Source organism: Balaenoptera ricei, chromosome 5, assembly GCF_028023285.1.
Source record: "Balaenoptera ricei isolate mBalRic1 chromosome 5, mBalRic1.hap2, whole genome shotgun sequence".
Lineage (NCBI taxonomy): Eukaryota > Metazoa > Chordata > Mammalia > Artiodactyla > Balaenopteridae > Balaenoptera > Balaenoptera ricei.
Window position 1 is genome coordinate 90237160 of NC_082643.1, and position 18516 is coordinate 90255675.

Consider the following 18516-nt stretch of genomic DNA (forward strand, 5'->3'; position numbering starts at 1 on the left):
TTCTCATGTCCTCAAGTCCATTCTCTACGTCTGCGTCTTTATTCCTGTCCTGCCCCTAGGTTCTTCAGAACCACTTTTTTTTTTAGATTCCATATATATGTGTTAGCATACGGTATTTGTTTTCCTCTCTCTTACTTCACTCTGTATGACAGTCTCTAGGTGATCTTAGCTTCTTAAACATAAAGAAGACAAATGTAATAACTGTTTTAATGTCTTTGTCTAATTCTATCATCCGTGTGATTTCTGGGTTGGTTTTAATTGACTGATTTTTCTTACTATGAATTATATTTTCCCTACTTCTTTTTACGACTGGTTATTTTGATTAGATGTTAAGACACAATGAATTTCACCACCTTTTTGAGTGTTGCGTATTTTTCTATTCCTTTAAATATTCTTGACTTTTGTTTTAGGACACAGTTACTTAGAAAAAGTTTTATCCTTTCAATCTTGCTTTTAAGTTTTGTTAGGTGAAATCAGAGCAGCATTTAGTCTAGGCCTAATTTTGTACCACTACTGAAACAAAACCCTTCTGAGTACTCTTGTTGATGCACTGTGAATTATGAGATTTTTTTCCACTTTGGCTATTGGGAACAGGAACAATTCATAGTACTGAGGGAGCTCTAGGAATTCTTTCCTCTAATTGTTTAGGTTGTTTTTCCTCCCAACCTTGGGTAGTCTCCTCACACAGGTGGTAATTAATACTCAGCTTAAGACTAGAGAGGACCCTTCTGTAGATCTCTGGAACTCTGCATACCTCTTTCCTCTCCAGTTCTCTGCCCTAAGAGTTCTGGCCACCTTAGCCTCCTTATAGTCCCAGCTCTACCTCCACAACTCAAGGTGCTTACTAGGCTCCACCTGGATTCCCCTTCCCTACATCATGTACTGGAAACTTTCTCCAGGCACTAAGCTGAGGCAATTGTAGGGCTCACCTCATTTGTCTCCAGTCTCTCAAGGATCACTGTCCTTTCTTGCCTGCCATCCAATATCTTGAAAACCACTGTTTCATATATTTTGTCCAGGTTTTTAGTTGTTTTAGGATGAAGAGTAATTCCAGTCCCTGTTACTCCATCTTGGCTAGAAGCAGAAGTCTTAAAAGCTACTAAAATTTTCCAAACAGGGAAAATTGCTTAAAGGGTAAATGGAAAATCATGATAAAGTAGATGGGACCTAACTATATTATTGTATATATTTAAGGAAAGGAAAGGAAATTTTCCTTACATATGCAAGTAACTATTCATCAAAATATATTTTATCGGAGACTTCCCTGGTGATCCAGTGGTAAAGAATCCACCTTCCAAAGAGTCTGTCATACAGAGTGAAGTAAATCAGAAACAGAAAAACAAATACCATATGCTAACACATATATATGGAATCTAAGAAAAAAAAAAAAACAAAGTTCATGAAGAACCTAGGCACAAGACGGGAATAAAGAGACAGACCTACTAGAGAATGGACTTGAGGATGTGGGGAGGGGGAAGGGTAAGCTGTGACAAAGTGAGACAGTGGCATGGACATATATACACTACCAAATGTAAAATAGATAGCTAGTGGGAAGTAGCCGCATAGCACAGGGAGATCAGCTCGGTGCTTTGTGACCACCTAGAGGGGTGGGATAGGGAGGGTGGGAGGGAGGGAGATGCAAGAGGAAAACGATATGGGAACATATGTATATGTATAACTGATTCACTTTGTTATAAAGCAGAAACTAACACATCATTGTAAAGCAAAAAAAAAAAGAAAAAAAAGAATCCACCTTCCATGCAGGGGACATGGGTTCAATCCCTGGTCAGGGAACTAGGATCCCACATGCCGCGGGGCAACTAAGCCCACGTGCCACAACTACTGAGCTCACGCGCCTCAACCAGAGAGCCAGTGTGCCACAAACTACAGAGCCCACGTGCTCTAGAACACGTGCGCCACAACTACAGAGCACATGCGCCCTGGAGCCTGTGCGCCACAACTAGAAAAGACCTGCACGCCAGAACTAGAGAGAAGCCCGTGCGCCACAACAAAAGATCCCGCATGCCTCAACGAAGATCCCACGTGCCACAACTAAGACCCAACACAGCCTAAATGAATGAATGAATGAATAAATATTTTATCATTAGGAGTCACTTGAACCTATTGCTGCTGGTAATGAAATTAAAATATTTATCTATTAAATTTTAAATTTCAAAATGCCTATATATGTGAATTAAGCAATTCCAGTTAGAATTCCAAGATATATAAAAATAAGTAATTGAAAAAACATTTACATGGACCTGTGAGATAAGTTATATTTTCCCAGCCCACTTGATCTGAAATACACCTTAAAATTTCTTTTTTTATTTTGAATTTCAGGCATACAGAAAAGTTACGAAAGCACAAACAATTCCTAGTCCCCATTTCCCCCAGACTCTCGAGTGTTAATATTTTACCATATTTGTATATTATGTTTTTAAAACCGTTTAAGAGCACATTATAGACATAAAGTCCCTTTACCCAAAATACTTGTGTTTATTCCCTAAAAAGACAGTCTCTTATACAATCACAATGCAATTATCACTGATACAATACTTTTAGCTCTAGATTTTATTCATATGTTTCCAACTGTCCCTCTAATGTCTTTTATTGGGGGTGGGAGTATGGAGCAGTATAGAGAAATAGCTGTCCTCAGGCCAAATCAGAATAGCCTCCAGTTTGTTTGTTTTTTTAATTAATCTGAGCTGGAACACAGACACACCATTCATTTACATATTGTCTACAGCTGATTTGGGGATGCAAGAACAGAGCTGAAAAGTCAAAACAAACTCAGTGTGCCCCAAAAAGCCTAACACTTTTATTATCTGGCCTATTACAGAAAACGTTTGCCAACTCCAGCTTTAGGGCACAAGAAAAATTTGTTCCTGGTCCAGGTTCAGTTGAATTCGTCATGTTTAACTTAGCTGTCATGTCTTTACTGGTGTCCTTTACTCTGGTACTCCTCAGTCTTCGTCTTTTGTGATTTTGAAAATTTTGAAGAGTAGGTGCTGTTTATTTTATAGAAATGCCCTTCCATCTGTGTCTGTCTGATGTTTCCTTATGCTTAGATTTAGCTTATGCATTTTTGGCAAGAACGACTGCAAAAGTGATAGTATGTCCTCAGGATGCATATGATACTTATTTGTCCATTATTGCTGATGTTAATTTAGAACGCTTAATTAAGGTGGCGTCTGCCAGGTTTCTTCACTGTCATGTTACTATTTTTCACTTTATAATTAACCATACTTTGTGAAGATATGCTTAGACACTATAAAAACACTTTGTTTCTCATCAGACTTTAAACCAGTAGTTTAAGCATTCACTGATGATGTTGGCCTGAAACGATTATCACTGTAATGGTTGCCAAAATGTGCTTTCCTGGTTCCATGATTCCTTCTACACTTATTAGGTGGAATTCTTCTGTAAAGAAAAGCTATCTCCTCTCCTCCATTTATCGAATTATTTATTTAACTCAGTGTAGACTTCTAAACTGCCATTTTATTTTATGGGTTTTAATCTATTACTATCATCATTTATTTTGATGACCAAAGTGTCCATGATTTGGCTAAAAGAAGCCTCTTCAAACTGGCTCCATTTGTGTGTACTTCTGGCATGCCCCTGCCATTCTTTGAGTGAAACAGCTTTTTTAATAACAGTAATAATGCGGAAATAACCCAAATGGCCATCAGTGTGAATTAAATAAGGAGCAGTGGGAAGACAAGGAAAAGCTATGGAGACACTAAGGAGAACAAGGCTGAAGATCTACAGTTAACAGAACAATGGTAGAGTATGATGCCAGACTTTAAAAAGAAAAAAGACAGGTATATGTTTATACACGCATACGATTTTCTTGAAAGATACTAACGACACAGGGTAGCATTAACTCTAGGACTGTAACTGTGGAACTGAATGTCTTATTTTTATGTTACAATCACTGATTGTTAGAAATTTTTAAAATCATTTTCAAGACTAACACTTTTAAATTTAACATGTGTAATTAAAATGCATACTGTAAAAAATTACATAATTAGAATATAATATTTATAGTCTCATTAAAAATGGATAATATATTTTGTTTTAAAATTCTTTTCTAAAAGCATTTAAGTATCTTTCAAGTTCCAGTTGTGATCAACAAATTGTGACTGGCTAATGAAGCTAGGTATAGGAAACTATCTTTACATTGTAGCCCTTGTTATATTAACTATATAATACTCAATATTAATTCTTGAAAGGTTTCATTTTTCCCTTTGAACTGTATCCTCTTACCCTGTTTTTTGAAGGGAGAAAAAGGGGAGATGTGGGGAAGGGAGGATGGAAATACGCTTATGATCTAGATAGCATTATGTGAATAACTTCTTGTAAAGAACACCTAATATCGTTTCCAAAATGACAGGATCTAACACTTTTATGAAATGTTTGGGTGAAAGACTAATATAATGCTTACCTAGTAAGTCGTTTAGGTGGAGGCCGCTCACCAAATTTTCTAGAGAAAAAATAAGAAAAAAAAATTAAATAGGCTGTATGACACGCTCCACAGTAAGCTTTTTAGGCACCATGAAATCTCCTTTATGACTTATACTTCAACCCTACTAAAGTCTGGTGTAAAAAGAAATGCTCTAGTAAACACCTATATCCAGTTATAACAAAATACATTCTTTAAAACCATTCCTAAACAAAACAACACACCCTAACTAGGCCTGACACATCCACTCTGAGCATGTACCATGCTGATTAGATGAGGATGACAGGTACCTTCCAGAGACACCTTGCTAAAAACATCTAACCAAAGACCCCCCTGCCCCAGTCTCACATAATCTGGAGCACTCAGAAAAATCCTCACAGCCCAAGAGGTGGTGTAGAGCTCACAAGTGTTTACCATGTGCCAGGCACTATGTTATACATTTTTTTACCCTTTTTAATCATTATAAAATAATTCTGGAAGGTACATATTGGCCCATTTTAAAGATGTAGAAAGCAAGTTGCCCAATGTCACATAGTAAATTAAGTGACAAACAGAGTTAAGATTTAAACCTAGATGTTGACTACTTAATTAGTTTATAGCATATGGCCCTTCAAAAATAAATATGCTAAATGTACTAGCATAGAAGCATTTCAGTTGTTTGGGAGAGGGCAAAGAGAAAAGCATGAGCAAGGATAAGCACAATTTGGGTTGGAATTAGAAATACATACACCATGCAGGTTAAGAGAAAGACTCAGAGTGAGATTAGCTGAATTCAAATCTATGATTTGGTATTGGGTTGGCCAAAAAGTACCTTTGTTTTTCAAGTAGAAATAAAAGACACATTTTTCATTTTCACCAAGAACTTTATTGAACATATTCACCGTTTTGTTCTACTACCTTCTGCCATTTTTCAGGCAACTTCGTAATTCCGTCTTCCCAAAACTTTTTATCTTTTCGAGCAAAGAACTGTTCCAGGTCCTTTTACAGGCTTCCAGGGAATTGAATTTTTTTCGGTTAAGAGAATTTTGTAAAGACCAAAATAAATGGAAAACCAAAGGTGCAATGTCTGGTGAATACACGAATGAATCAGAACTTCCCAGCCAATCTGTAACAGTTTTTGCCTGGTCATCAGAGAAACGTGCAGCCTTGCGTTATCCTGGTGGAAGATTATGCATTTTCCATTGACTAATTCTGGACGCTTTTTGTCCAGTGTTGCTATCAGTTGGTCTAATTGGGAGCAGTACTTGTTGGAATTAATCGTTTGGTTTTCCGGAAGGAGCTCATAACAGAGGATTCTCTTCCAATCCCACCATTACACGACATCACCTTCTTTGGATGAAGACTGGCCTTTGGTGTGGTTGGTGGTGGTTCATTTCGCTTGCCCCATGGTCCCTTCTGTTCCACATTATTGTACAGTATCCACTTTTCATCGCCTGTCATAATTTGTTTTAAAAGCGGAACGTTTTCACTACATTTCAGTAGAGAATCGCATGCGGAAATACAGTCAAGAAGGTTTTTATCGCGTTATGTGGAACCCAAACATGAAAGCGATTAACATAACCAAGCTGGTACAAACGATTTTCAGGGCTTGATTCAGATATTTTGAGTACGCCGGCTATCTCCCGCGTGGTATAACGTTGATTGTTCTCAGTTAATGTCTCGATTTGATCGCTGTCAACTTCAACTGGTCTACCCAACCGTGGAGCATCGTCCAGCGAGGAATCTCCAGCACAAAACTACACAAACCACTTTTGATGTGTTCGATCAGTCACAGCACCTTCTCCATACACTGCCCAAATCTTTTTTTGCATTTCAGTTGCACTTTTGCCTTTCTTGAAATAATAAAGCATGATATGCTGAAACTGTTGTTTTTCTTCCATCTTCAGTATTAAAATGGCTCAACAAAAATTCACCCATTTTGATAAGTCTTTTTTTAAATGCATGCTGATATGACAGCTGTCACATACAATCTAACAAAATTGTCTCAAATGAAGTTTCAGACAACTAAGTGCTACTAGAGCCATCTTACGGAAAAAACTGAACGAACCTTTTGGCCAACCCAATATTTACTTCCTGTGCAGCCCTGAAATTATTTGACTCTCTACACCTCAGTTTCCTTCATCTGTAAAAAGGACACAGTGGTTGTACTGACCTCAAGGAGTTGCTAAAGGGATTAAATGTGCTAATTAACATATAGAAGACATATAGAACAATGTCTGGAATGCAGTAAATGACCAATAAATGTTAGTAATTATTACTGTTTTTTAGTTATAAATGGTTAAGCCAAAATAACTAAAGATATTAAGTGTGATATTAATAAAGATAAGTATAAGAGGAAGAAACTAATCCTTATGTGATGACCTCCTATATTTCCTCTGAAATAAGAAATGAGGTCTTCTGAAAGACATGGTGGAGGCACACAGCACTTGAAGAAAAATGATCAGTAGAATTTTGTTTTCTTTTTAAAGAAAGACTGCAGTTATAAATAGTTTAAGTAACTTGTTCATAATCACAGTTATAGGTTTGTGAAGCCTAATTTGACTTAAGATTTCTCTACTATATTTGTGGTATTTTACATAATTATTAACTTTGATGACAAAAGTCTTAGAATCTCATGTACTTCCTTTTGTTGAGTAATTTAATGCTATATGACACTGTTTATGAACTCCATTTATAAACAATGGGCATCTGTGACTTTGAATATTTTGGTATTTTAGTTAACTCTAAAGTATTGAAAAGTGACTTTAATTGAAATAGCACTAAAAATGAGCAAATAATCCAAGTTTTTGTCAGAAAAATTAATAACAAGTAATTCTCATTGATTTTATCCTATAGGATATTCAATTTTAAACACAATGATTTAGTAGTAATATCAGCAAGGCTGCTGAAGACCATAGGTTTTAAAACACTGAACTATTGGCTAATCTATGATGTGAACCCCAATTATGGAGTTAAAGGCAAAACTCTACTCCTGAATCTTTTTCCACAGGAAAGACTTTTTTTGAACCTTTGAGATTGATTAAATGTACCACTGCAGCATATGATTAAAATAAAACTGCCTCACTAGAATATTTTACAAAAACCAGGAAGTTTAAGACAATCTTTAAATTACTTCTTCACATATGTATTTAAGAGCAGTTATACTTTATAAAGAGAAGCAAAGTGAGGTGTGGCCAGAATCTAGCTAAGGGCTTAAAATGGTGAAAATTTTAGAGAGAGACACAGTTAACAAATGAAATAAAACTTTTCAGTGAGAATCACGATGCCACTAACCCTTCGAACTAGCTAATAACTCCAACCATCAAGCATCCTTTGGGATCTAACACAGAATTTAACATAAGTTTATTACATGGCTAGTAAGAGATCCACTGCACTCAAAATTCAAATGCAAATTTTGTTTCTTGGTGCTCTGAAATGCTTACAAAATTAGATTAACAACTGAATGTTGATTAAAATATGTGTCTACATTCTTTTTTGGAGCTACCCATTAGATGAAGTCAACAATCATATAGCATGCTTGTGCAATATCACTCCTGCCCCAATAGAAAACATGAGCAAGAGAACTCAGCAATTTGCCTGCTGAGCCTGAACAGCATTTCAAAATGATGCAGTGTTCTATCTAGGTGCTATCCTAAGGCTAGAAAGCTTATAAATGTTAATAAGATTCAACTGGTTCTTCAGTATATAATAAAGCATCTCCAATTGTGTGCAATCTCAATCCTCTCTTTAATGCATATGGCATCACATTCCTATCTATCCCATTAAAAACTAATGGTTACTGCAAATATCATATGATATCGCTTATATGTGGAATCTAAAATAAAAGGGTACAAATGAACTTATTTACAAAACAGAAGTAGAGTCACAGATGTAGAAAACAAACTTATGGTTACCAGGGGGTAAAGGGGGAGGGATAAATTGGGAGATTGGGATTGACATATACACACTACTATATATATATATAAAATAGATAACTAATAAGAATCTGCTGTATAGCACAAGGAACTCTACTCAATACTCTGTAATGGCCTACATGGGAAAAGAATCTTAAAAACAAAACAAAACAAAAAAAGAGCAGATATATGTATATGTATAACCGATTCACTCTGCTGTACACCTGAAACTAACACAACACTGTAAATCAACTATACGCCAATAAAAAATAAAAAAAAGAAAACCTAATGGTTACTGTATCTATTAGAATGGGGGAAGGATAAGAAAATAAGGTTTCTGAGAAAATTCATAGAAGTGTTTAGTAGGTTCACAATGCATAATTCTGAAGCTCATAATTGAACTAAATTCTAATTATTCAATAAAATTCATAGGTCTACGTATTTAAAACTGTTGTTATACCAAGATACTATATGCATCCCATACTTATCAAAATCCATTTTCCTCTACTAATCTGATGTATCGATAGAATATACAAAATCTCAGGAATTATCTACTACAGAAAGAAGGCCCATCTTTAAACATGAGTGACTCAAGAAAATTCATGATGTAGTATTTACATTATGCAATCAAAATAACCAGTTTTCAGCAGAAATGACAAGTCAGCTAACAATTACTCAGAGACTGATTATGATTTAAAGATTAAGTTCTATCCCTCCCTTTTGCAGTAGGGAATGGTGAGACAGGCTGGTACAAATTTTTTATCTTTACTTGTAATCTATTTTTTTGAAAATTTATTTATTTATCTTTGGCTGTGTTGGGTCTTCATTGCTGCACTCGGGCTTTCTCTAGTTGCGGCGAGCAGGGGCTACTCTTCGTTGTGGTGCGCGGGCTTCTCATTGCGGTGGCTTCTCTTGTTGCGAAGCACAGGCTCTAGGTGCACGGGCTTCAGTAGTTGTGACTCGCGGGCTCTAGAGCACAGGCTCAGTAGTTGTGGTGCACCGGCTTAGTTGCTCCGCGGTACATGGGATCTTCCCAGGCCAGGGCTTGAACCCGTGTCCGCTGCATTGGCAGGCGGATTCTTAACCACTGAGCCACCAGGGAAGTCCCTTGTAATCTATATTTAAAACAAGATATCTATTGACGTGTTGACAACTGAAAACCAGAAATAAATTGGATCAACCAAGTTCAGACCACTCTTCCGTGAGACACTTTTCATAACAGGTGCATGGTATATTTAACAATGCAAAAACAAAAAAATCTAAATCCTTAAGTACCCTAGGGACACCTTTGATTTTATGAAGTACTGACTTAATTCCTCATTGTAACAAAGAATCATTGTTATCCAATTTATCTTTTTGATATTATAGGTTGTCAATATCTCATTTGCATGAGTAGGTTTCTCAAATTTTTTGCACACTATATAAAGCATACTTTTGATTAAATGTGATAATCAACCCTGTTATATATTTAAAAGAAAAAAGTTGTAATTCTGGATTTTTTTTAAGTATCAAGCAAAGGTTAGCTTATATAAAGGTGATTACACCCTTTTCTTCTTGTACTATGTATGCTTTTCCCTCAGATTGGGATTGGTGAACAAAACACACAAACCTGTGTGCTAGACTTCCCTGATGGCGCAGTGGTTAAGAATCCGCCTGCCAATGCAGGGGACATGGGTTCCAGCCCTGGTCCGGGAAGATCCCACATGCCGCAGAGCAACTAAGCCCTTGTGCCACAACTACTGAGCCTATGCTCTAGAGCCTGCGAGCCCCAACTACTGAGCCCACGTGCCACAACTACTGAAGCCCGTGTGCCTAGAGCCCGTGCTCCGCAACAAGAGAAGCCACTGCAATGAGAAGCCCGCATACCACAACAAAGAGTAGCCCCCGCATACCACAACAAAGAGTAGCCCCCGCTCACCACAACTAGAGAAAGCCCGTGCGCAGCAACAAAGACCCAACGCAGCCAAACATAAATTTGAAAAAAAAAGAAAAAAACAGAAAATCTATGAGCCATCATTACTTAGTCATGCTCATATAACACTATGGCTCAAGAAAACTTACATTGTCCAAAGTATCTATGTTGTAAATATAATTTTAGGCTAGCAAACTCATTTTACTTTAACTTCACTAGCTTTCCCTTTCTAAGATAACAATGATCTTTTATTCAAAATAGAGCGAGCTAGGGAAAATATTATTATAGCTAAATCTATTTTCATATACCTGGCAGTGTGAGGATTTTTTAAATTTTGCCATCAATCACTAAACATAGCACTTCCTACCTATAAATAGTATTGAGGTTCCCAGATATCCTCCAATCCATTAGAATTTTCAAATAAGTAAAAAACCTGCATACACTTTACACACTTCTTTCACTTCTTTTTTGCTCATGGTGAAGATGTAATATTGTTTTCCCCACAACAGATACATTTCCTTCTATATTAACCAATCTGTTAAGGAAGTATATGACCCCAAATGTATTGAGGACAAACATGATAATATCAAAACTTCACCGTCTTAACACCTTTTCTAGCTAACAGATGATTCACACGAGAAAAACCAAGTCAAAAAGCAAAAGGCGGGTGTGGAAGGATAAGAAAAAACTTTTTTGAATATAGAACAACTTAGTAATTACACTGCTAGACTACTGTCTAGTAACGATATTAGAACTTCCGAGTTTAAAAACATAGAACTAGATGGAAAAGCAAGCTCAAGTCGTGTGGGAAACTATTCTGCCCTTGGGTGTAGAACTAAAAGTAATTTCCTCTATTTTTTTGTATTTCACAAATTTTTTGCTTCATGCAGAAACGAGATTACAATAAATTAAGAAACACTGGTGCGGTATTTGCAGGAAAAACGCAGAAAAGAAAGCATGAACAATTCAAACTCATAATTAAGCCAAACTTTGCACCAAATCTGCTGTAAACAGTATACAGTTCAAAAAAGTACTAGAATTCTTGAAACATGATTCAAGATACTGAAATTAAACAACATCTGATGGGAAAATTAGGAAACCTGATTCATACACTCAAGAATCCATACCTGATCATTCCACCAGGAGAAAGAAACAAATAGGTGATATACACTATCACCATAGTCTATGCTAAAGTATAATATGAAAACAAAGCAAGTGGTACTAGGAAGATGTTTAGTAATTTACTCACAAAAATAGAAGAGGCTAATTAGAAAGGACCACACATAACATACCGTCTTTGTCTCTAGATTCATTCACTCACCTAGTATGTACCAAATATAGGTACTTGGTATACATCAGTGAACAAAAGAGACACAAAATCCATGTCCTTATGGAACTTACATGCTACTAAGACAAATGGACAATGGCATATGTTCAAAAATATTATCTATATAGTTTATAAAAACAAAAATGTGGGCTTCCCTGGTGGCGCAGTGGTTGAGAATCTGCCTGCCAATGCAGGAACACGGGTTCGGGCCCTGGTCTGGGAAGATCCCACATGCCGCGGAGCGGCTGGGCCCGTGAGCCACAATTGCTGAGCCTGCGCGTCTGGAGTCTGTGCTCCACAACGGGAGAGGCCGCGATAGTGAGAGGCCCGCGCACCGCGATGAAGAGTGGCCCCCGCTTGCCACAACTGAAGAAAGCCCTCGCACAGAAACGAAGACCCAACACAGCCATAAAATAAAAAATAAATTAATTAATTAATTTAAAAAAAAAAAAAAACAAAAATGTAAGAAACAACTTAAATATTATACTCATTGAATATGATTTAAAAGATTAATATTTGACTAATCTAAAAATATATATTTAAAGTAAATATGTAACATTTTTACTTCTAAAAGCTTAATCATTCTATACCTATGGCAGAAAACAGCCTACGTATTAAGTCACATAACTTTGAGCAAGACATGTCACCCTTTGTCGCATTTCAATTTCTAGCTTTGAAACTACTCTTACTTTAAGAACCATATTTAGTGGCAATAATGCTCAAAACCTGTCAGGGTGTAACTAGTGGTCTTGGATACTGTAACAAAGACAATCTCATGATTGTCTCCGGAACCATCACATTTATTAAGCATGTTTCTATTAGAGCAAATATCCTATGGGGTAGACTTCAAAGACATGCCACGCTTGCAGTTGACCCCATCAGGTGGAGAAACACGCTCCCCTTCTTACTAGTATACTGGGTAGAACATTTGAAAAGCACTGATTGCTTAATTTTTAAAGTCCCTTTATTCTACCTTTTCTTTTTCAATTAAAACAACAACAGCAACAAACTTAACTCTGTAACAGTTTGTCAGCAGTTTGTGTAAAGAAGCAGGAAGAGTGGAAAGATACAAAGAATGAGTGACTGGGACCATCATTTCCAGCTATTCTCAGCATCTGGCTTTTTAGGTATCTCCAATATTATTATTACCAGGTTAGGGTAAAGATGTCTTTCCTAAAATCCATACCTGAGGAGGGATTTCCTCCAACTAAATCTGCAACAGCCATAAGCCTCACCACCCAGTTAGCACAACTGAGTTATGAGAACACTGGCATCCATTAACATCACATATAAAGATCTTATATGAAAAGTATATGTCTCAAAACCTATGGCTCAACAAGAGGGAGCAATGAGACACTGAGCAAACTACTCCAATTTCATGTCAAGAGACTGAATAGGACAAATTGACATCAAATGCCTCCTAACATGATGCATAAGAGCACAATATCACTTCTGTGATATCACTGACAAAAAAACACAGAACTTGAATCTAAACATGAGGAAACATAACATACGTAAATTGTGGAACCATCAACAAAATAAGTGGACTATACTTTTAAGAGCATCAAGGCTGTGAAAAACAAGCAAAAAACTGAGAAACTGGCCCAGATTGGAAGGGACTAAAGATACATGATCACTGAATACAACAAGACTATCCAGAATTTACTCTGCTATAAAAGGACATTATTTAGACAACTAACAAAATCTGCATAAAATGGTAGATTAGAAAATAGGATATCAATTTTAATTTCTGGTTTTGACAGCTGTACAGGGGTTCAATAAGAGAATGTCCTTATTTTTTAGAAACACTCAACTGTAGTGTTTAGGGAGAAAAGGGCATGATGCCTAATTACCTTCAAAGGGTTCAGGGAAAATAAGTATGTGTGTGTATATATATATATATATATGTATATATATATACGTGTGTGTGTGTGTGTGTGTGTGTGCGCACGCGCGTGCGCACGTTTGTGTATAGATACACAGAAGGATAATGCAAATGTGGTAAAATCTTAATGACTGAAGTATCTGGCTGAACTTCTTTGTAATATTCTTGCAATTCTTCTGTAAATTGAAATTATATCAAAACAAAAAAGGCCACAATCAGAGAAGCACTAATCTCCTGATCAAGTTGCTGGTCTGACCCTAACTGCCACAGAACCTGGTGGTGACAAACCTATCAAAAAACATTCAACGGAGGTGACACATAAGACACTCTACGGCCAGCTTCCTGGCATAGCTCTTATGTTCTTACAACAATCATTTAAGAACTGTTGGGACTTCCCTGGTGGCGCAGTGGTTAAGAGTCCGCCTGCCCATGCAGGGGACACGGGTTCGATCTCTGGTCTGGGAAGATCCCACATGCCGTGAAGCAACTAAGGCCATGTGCCACAACTACTGAGCCCACGCGCCTAGAGCCTATGCTCCGCAACAAGAGAAGCCACCACAATGAGAAGCCCGCGCACTGCAACGAAGAGTAGCCCCCGCTCACCGCAACTAGAGAAAGCCCACGCGCAGCAACGAAGACCCAACACAGCCAAAAAGAAATAAATAAGTAAATTTATATTGAAAAAAAGAATCATTGCTGTAGATTTAAAGTTTGATAATACCCATTGTTGACGTACAAGTAGAGAAACAGGAATTCTCACGCACTGTTGGGAGTTTAAATTTGTGCAATCTTTTTGGAAGGCATTTGGCAGTGTCCATTATAATTCAAGATGTGCATTTCTTTGAATTCCTAGCCATTTCTATACTGGAAATTTATTATATAGGTACACAACTGTGACTATGCAAAAATTTGTATACGAAGATATACAATAAAACATCATTTGTGGCTGCCCTGGTGGTGCAGTGGTTAAGAATCCGCCTGCCAGTGCAGGGGACATGGGTTCGAGCCCTGGTCTGGGAAGATCCCACATGCTGCGGAGCAAATAAGCCCATGCGCCACAACTACTGAGCCTGCACTCTAGAGCCCGCATGCCACAACTACTGAAGCCCGCGCTCCTAGAGCCTGTGCTCCTCAACAAGAGAAGCCACCGCAAGGAGAAGCCCCTGCACCACAACGAAGAGTAGCCCCCGCTCACCGCAACTAGAGAAAGCCTGTGCGCAGCAATGAAGACCCAAAGCAGCCAAAAATAAATAAAATACATTTATTTTTAAAAAAGCATCATTTCTATTAACAAAAAAAATTTTAAATCCATGTGTACAATTAGGAATAGATTGCTGGTTACACATAGCACCTCCCAGTCGTGCCCACACACACACACACACACACACACACACACACACACACACACAAGGAGAGAAAGAAAAGGGGGGAAAAAGCTATCCAATTAGTAGCATTAATCTTTTTCTCCCCCCACCCCCCGCCATGCCGTGCGGCATGCGGGATCTTAGTTCCCCGACCAAGGATCGAACCTGTGCCCCCTGCAGTGGAAGCAAGGAGTCCTTACTACTGGATCACCAGGGAATTCCCAGTAACATTAATTTTGAATGAGGAAATGAGATCTACATTTTCATCCCCTTTCCCCAAGTGCATATATAAAACAACACACAAATACATACACCGCCCCCATGCCCAGTATTAGTGATAATGGTGGGCAGCAGCAAAAATTCCCTTTTGCTCTAGAATGTATTATACAATTTGACAGATGTTTTACTCATTACTAATTAAGTGTGGCTTAGGTAAACAGCAAAATAAAATTTCAGTCTCTAGACATCAGTTAAAGCCACTCATACACCAAGTCTAGAATACAAGTGGCTTAAAATAAAAAGAGAAAAACATGTAGGTTAAAAATTTACCCCCATGGGGACGTATGTACATGTATAACTGATTAACTTTGTTATAAAGCAGAAACTAATACACCATTGTAAAGCTATTATACTCCAATAAAGATGTTAAAAAAAAAAAAATTTTACCCCCAAAATGGTCTCAGTAAGCAAATTTCACTAGGGGAAACATTTTAGAAAAAAAGTATGCCAGACGCAAATAAAGAACACACCTTTATGGAAAACATTCTTCCAAAAAAGGAAAACATAATGCAACTTAAAGAATTTTAAAGAGGTTCCAATCTTAACCGTCTGTTTAATTTTTGCTAAGAACTTCTTCAGACACCTCACTTGATCTTATGCATTGCCTTTTAAGACAATGTTTAAGAGGTGAAAAGTGTCATCTGATGAGAGCACACACACAGTTTGTCACCAATGCAAGTCATGGGAGAGGTAGCCACATACTGTGGTAAGGTCACAGACTCAGGAGGTAGATTGTTTAAGCTCATATTCCACCTTTAAAGCAAACTAGTGGAAGTTACTTAAACTCTCTGTGTCTCTTTTTTCTCAACTGAAAACACAGATGAAATATGTCCATATAGGATTCTTGCAAGAATTTAAAAAGTTCCTAAGTGTACAGCACCAAAAAGAGTTCTAGGCACTGAGTAAGCACTAGACAAAACACCACTACTGCTTCAAGAGTGGATTACTGAATATCTGCCCTAACAAATATGGACAAAACACCACTACTGCTTCAAGAGTGGATTACTGAATATTTACCCTAACAAATATGGTAAAACTGAAATAGGCCCTTCAAAACAAATACATATTTATATTGCTTTAAAATATATATAATTAATCATACATCTCACAAAGAGATTAATATCCAGAATACATAAAGAACTATAACTCAACAATAAAACACCTGATTACAAACAGGCAAAGGACTTGAAGAGATAAGAAGATATGTATCTCCAAGAAGATATACAAATAGCCAATAAGCACATAAAAGAAGCTCAACATTACTAATCATTAGGAAAATGCAAATCAAAACCGTAATGATACCACTTCACACCCATCAGGATGCCTATTATCAAAAAAACAAAAAATAACAAGTGTTGGTGAGGATGTGGGAAAATTTGAACCCTTGTATGTTGCTGGTGGAAATATAAAATGGTGCAGCCACTGTGGAAAACAGTATGGCAATATCTCCAAAATTAAATGTCCAATTACTACATGATCTACCAATTCCACTTCTGGGTATATACCCAAAAGAATTAAAAGCAGAACTTCAAATAGATACTTGTACACCAATGTTCAGAGCAGCATTATTCAAAATAGGCAAAAGGTGGAAATAACCCAAATGCCCACCGATGGATGGATAGATGTGGTATACACATACAATTAAATATTATTCCACCTTAAAAAAAATTCTGACATATGCTACGTACAACATGGATGAACCTTGAATATATTATGCTAAATAAAATACGACAGACACAAAAGGAGAAATATCCTATGATTCCACTTATATGAGGGACCTAGAGTATTCAAATTCAGTAGAATGGTGGTTTCCAGGGACTGATGCCAGGGGTGAGGGTAAGGGAGCATGGAGAGTTATTGTCTAATGGGTACAGTTTGGGAAGATGAAAAAGTTTTGGAGATGGATGGTGATGGTGGTTGTGCAATAATATGAATGTACTTAATGCAACTGAACTGTACACTTAAAAACGTTTAAAATGGTAAATTTTATGTTTTATATATGTTCTACCCCTCAAGTAGTACATTTAGTTTTGCTTAAACCATGGCTTAGTGAGGGATAATAGCTCAGCTTTGAGGGGTATCCTATGTTACCACCAGGCTAGGTGGCGGCAGCTGCCCAGTAACTTAGAAAAAACAAACAAGTGGGTGCCACAACAAACAAAAGAAAAACATGAGAAGTATATGTATATATATAAATATGGTTCCTACTACCGTCAAGGCAAAGATACAAAAGGAAAGAGAGAAATCTGTCCTAGAATCTACACTTCCCAAGGTAGGGCAGCCCAGAAAGCGTGCAAACAATCCATCAAAGACTGTTTGGGGCCGAACATCTCCCATGGAAAATGCCAAGTGATCATGGAAAGCAGCTTGTACATGAGATGAAATCACACAGTTTTTGCCATTGCACCCCCCCATTACTTCTCACCCCCCACCTCAAATTATAAGCAGTGAAGATCTTTTTTCTCCACAAAACTTCTGCCAAAGATGTTAAGGTTGTCAGTTCTCTGAGGTCATTTGAAAATTCTTTGCAGGAAGAAAGAAATCTGATATTAATCAGAAGTTATTAATTTTCTCTCATCTTTTGAAATGCTCTTTCCAATCCTAGTGAGACTTTAAAAAAAAAGAAGAAAGAAAAAAAAAGCCAATAAAAGTAAATGGGACTTTTCCCCCCCTTATCCCCTTATCTAAAATGAAATTTAAAAAGCCATAGATTATAACTATCCATAATAGGATGTCTTCACCTGTTCTCCTTGGGTCCTATTCTTGAAAAGGTATGCAACATTTAGTGTGTAGTTCATTTATCTAGGAAGGGGTCCAGTTACCTATATGCTAACCACTGTTCAGGACAGGTGTTTGGCACTGAGAGATCAGATCCCCAAGAAGTGACCATCAATGGTTTCTGGTAGGGAAGCTTGACTATAGCAGAGAGGGCCAAAGAGATTTTTAGTGGGGAAGGATATGAGGAAGATGAATAAGTTACATTTCAGGAGGCCTCTCAAACTAAGTTCTTGCCCCCATGGAATTAACAACCTATGGAAAAATAGGTGATTTTCAGTTAAAAAAGAAAGCTACTAAGCCAATAGACTTTGCCATTTTAAAGCTGGGCTCTATATTGATTCCTAACACCCTAGAAATAAAAATTTCCAAGTAACTGTTGAGGAATCAAAGGATTAAACTTGGTAGAGAGAGACCAGAATTGTACTACTTAGTTCCCATCACAAGGAAAATATGAGTAGAAAAAAATATTTCCCTGTAAAAGTTAGGTCCAGTGGACCTCTCTCTAAATTAATTGATTCAGCCTGTGGAATGGAATAGCCTCAGAAGCAACATCATGCAATTAGGTGGTACGGGAAGGCCCAAGACTTTTCCTTAATGAAAGTACACCTGAGAATAT

At 37.2% G+C, this 18516-nt stretch overlaps 1 protein-coding gene across 2 annotated transcripts in view; it reads right to left on the reverse strand.

The window, feature by feature from the left end:
* LOC132366001 (recombining binding protein suppressor of hairless) overlaps positions 1-18516 on the reverse strand; it is a 119417-nt gene that overhangs the window by 40589 nt on the left and 60312 nt on the right. For both annotated transcript variants that reach the window (XM_059923232.1, XM_059923231.1), the window contains exon 2: positions 4445-4483. In XM_059923232.1, the coding sequence (XP_059779215.1) occupies positions 4445-4483 (39 nt within the window). The remainder of the gene's footprint in view (positions 1-4444; positions 4484-18516) is intronic.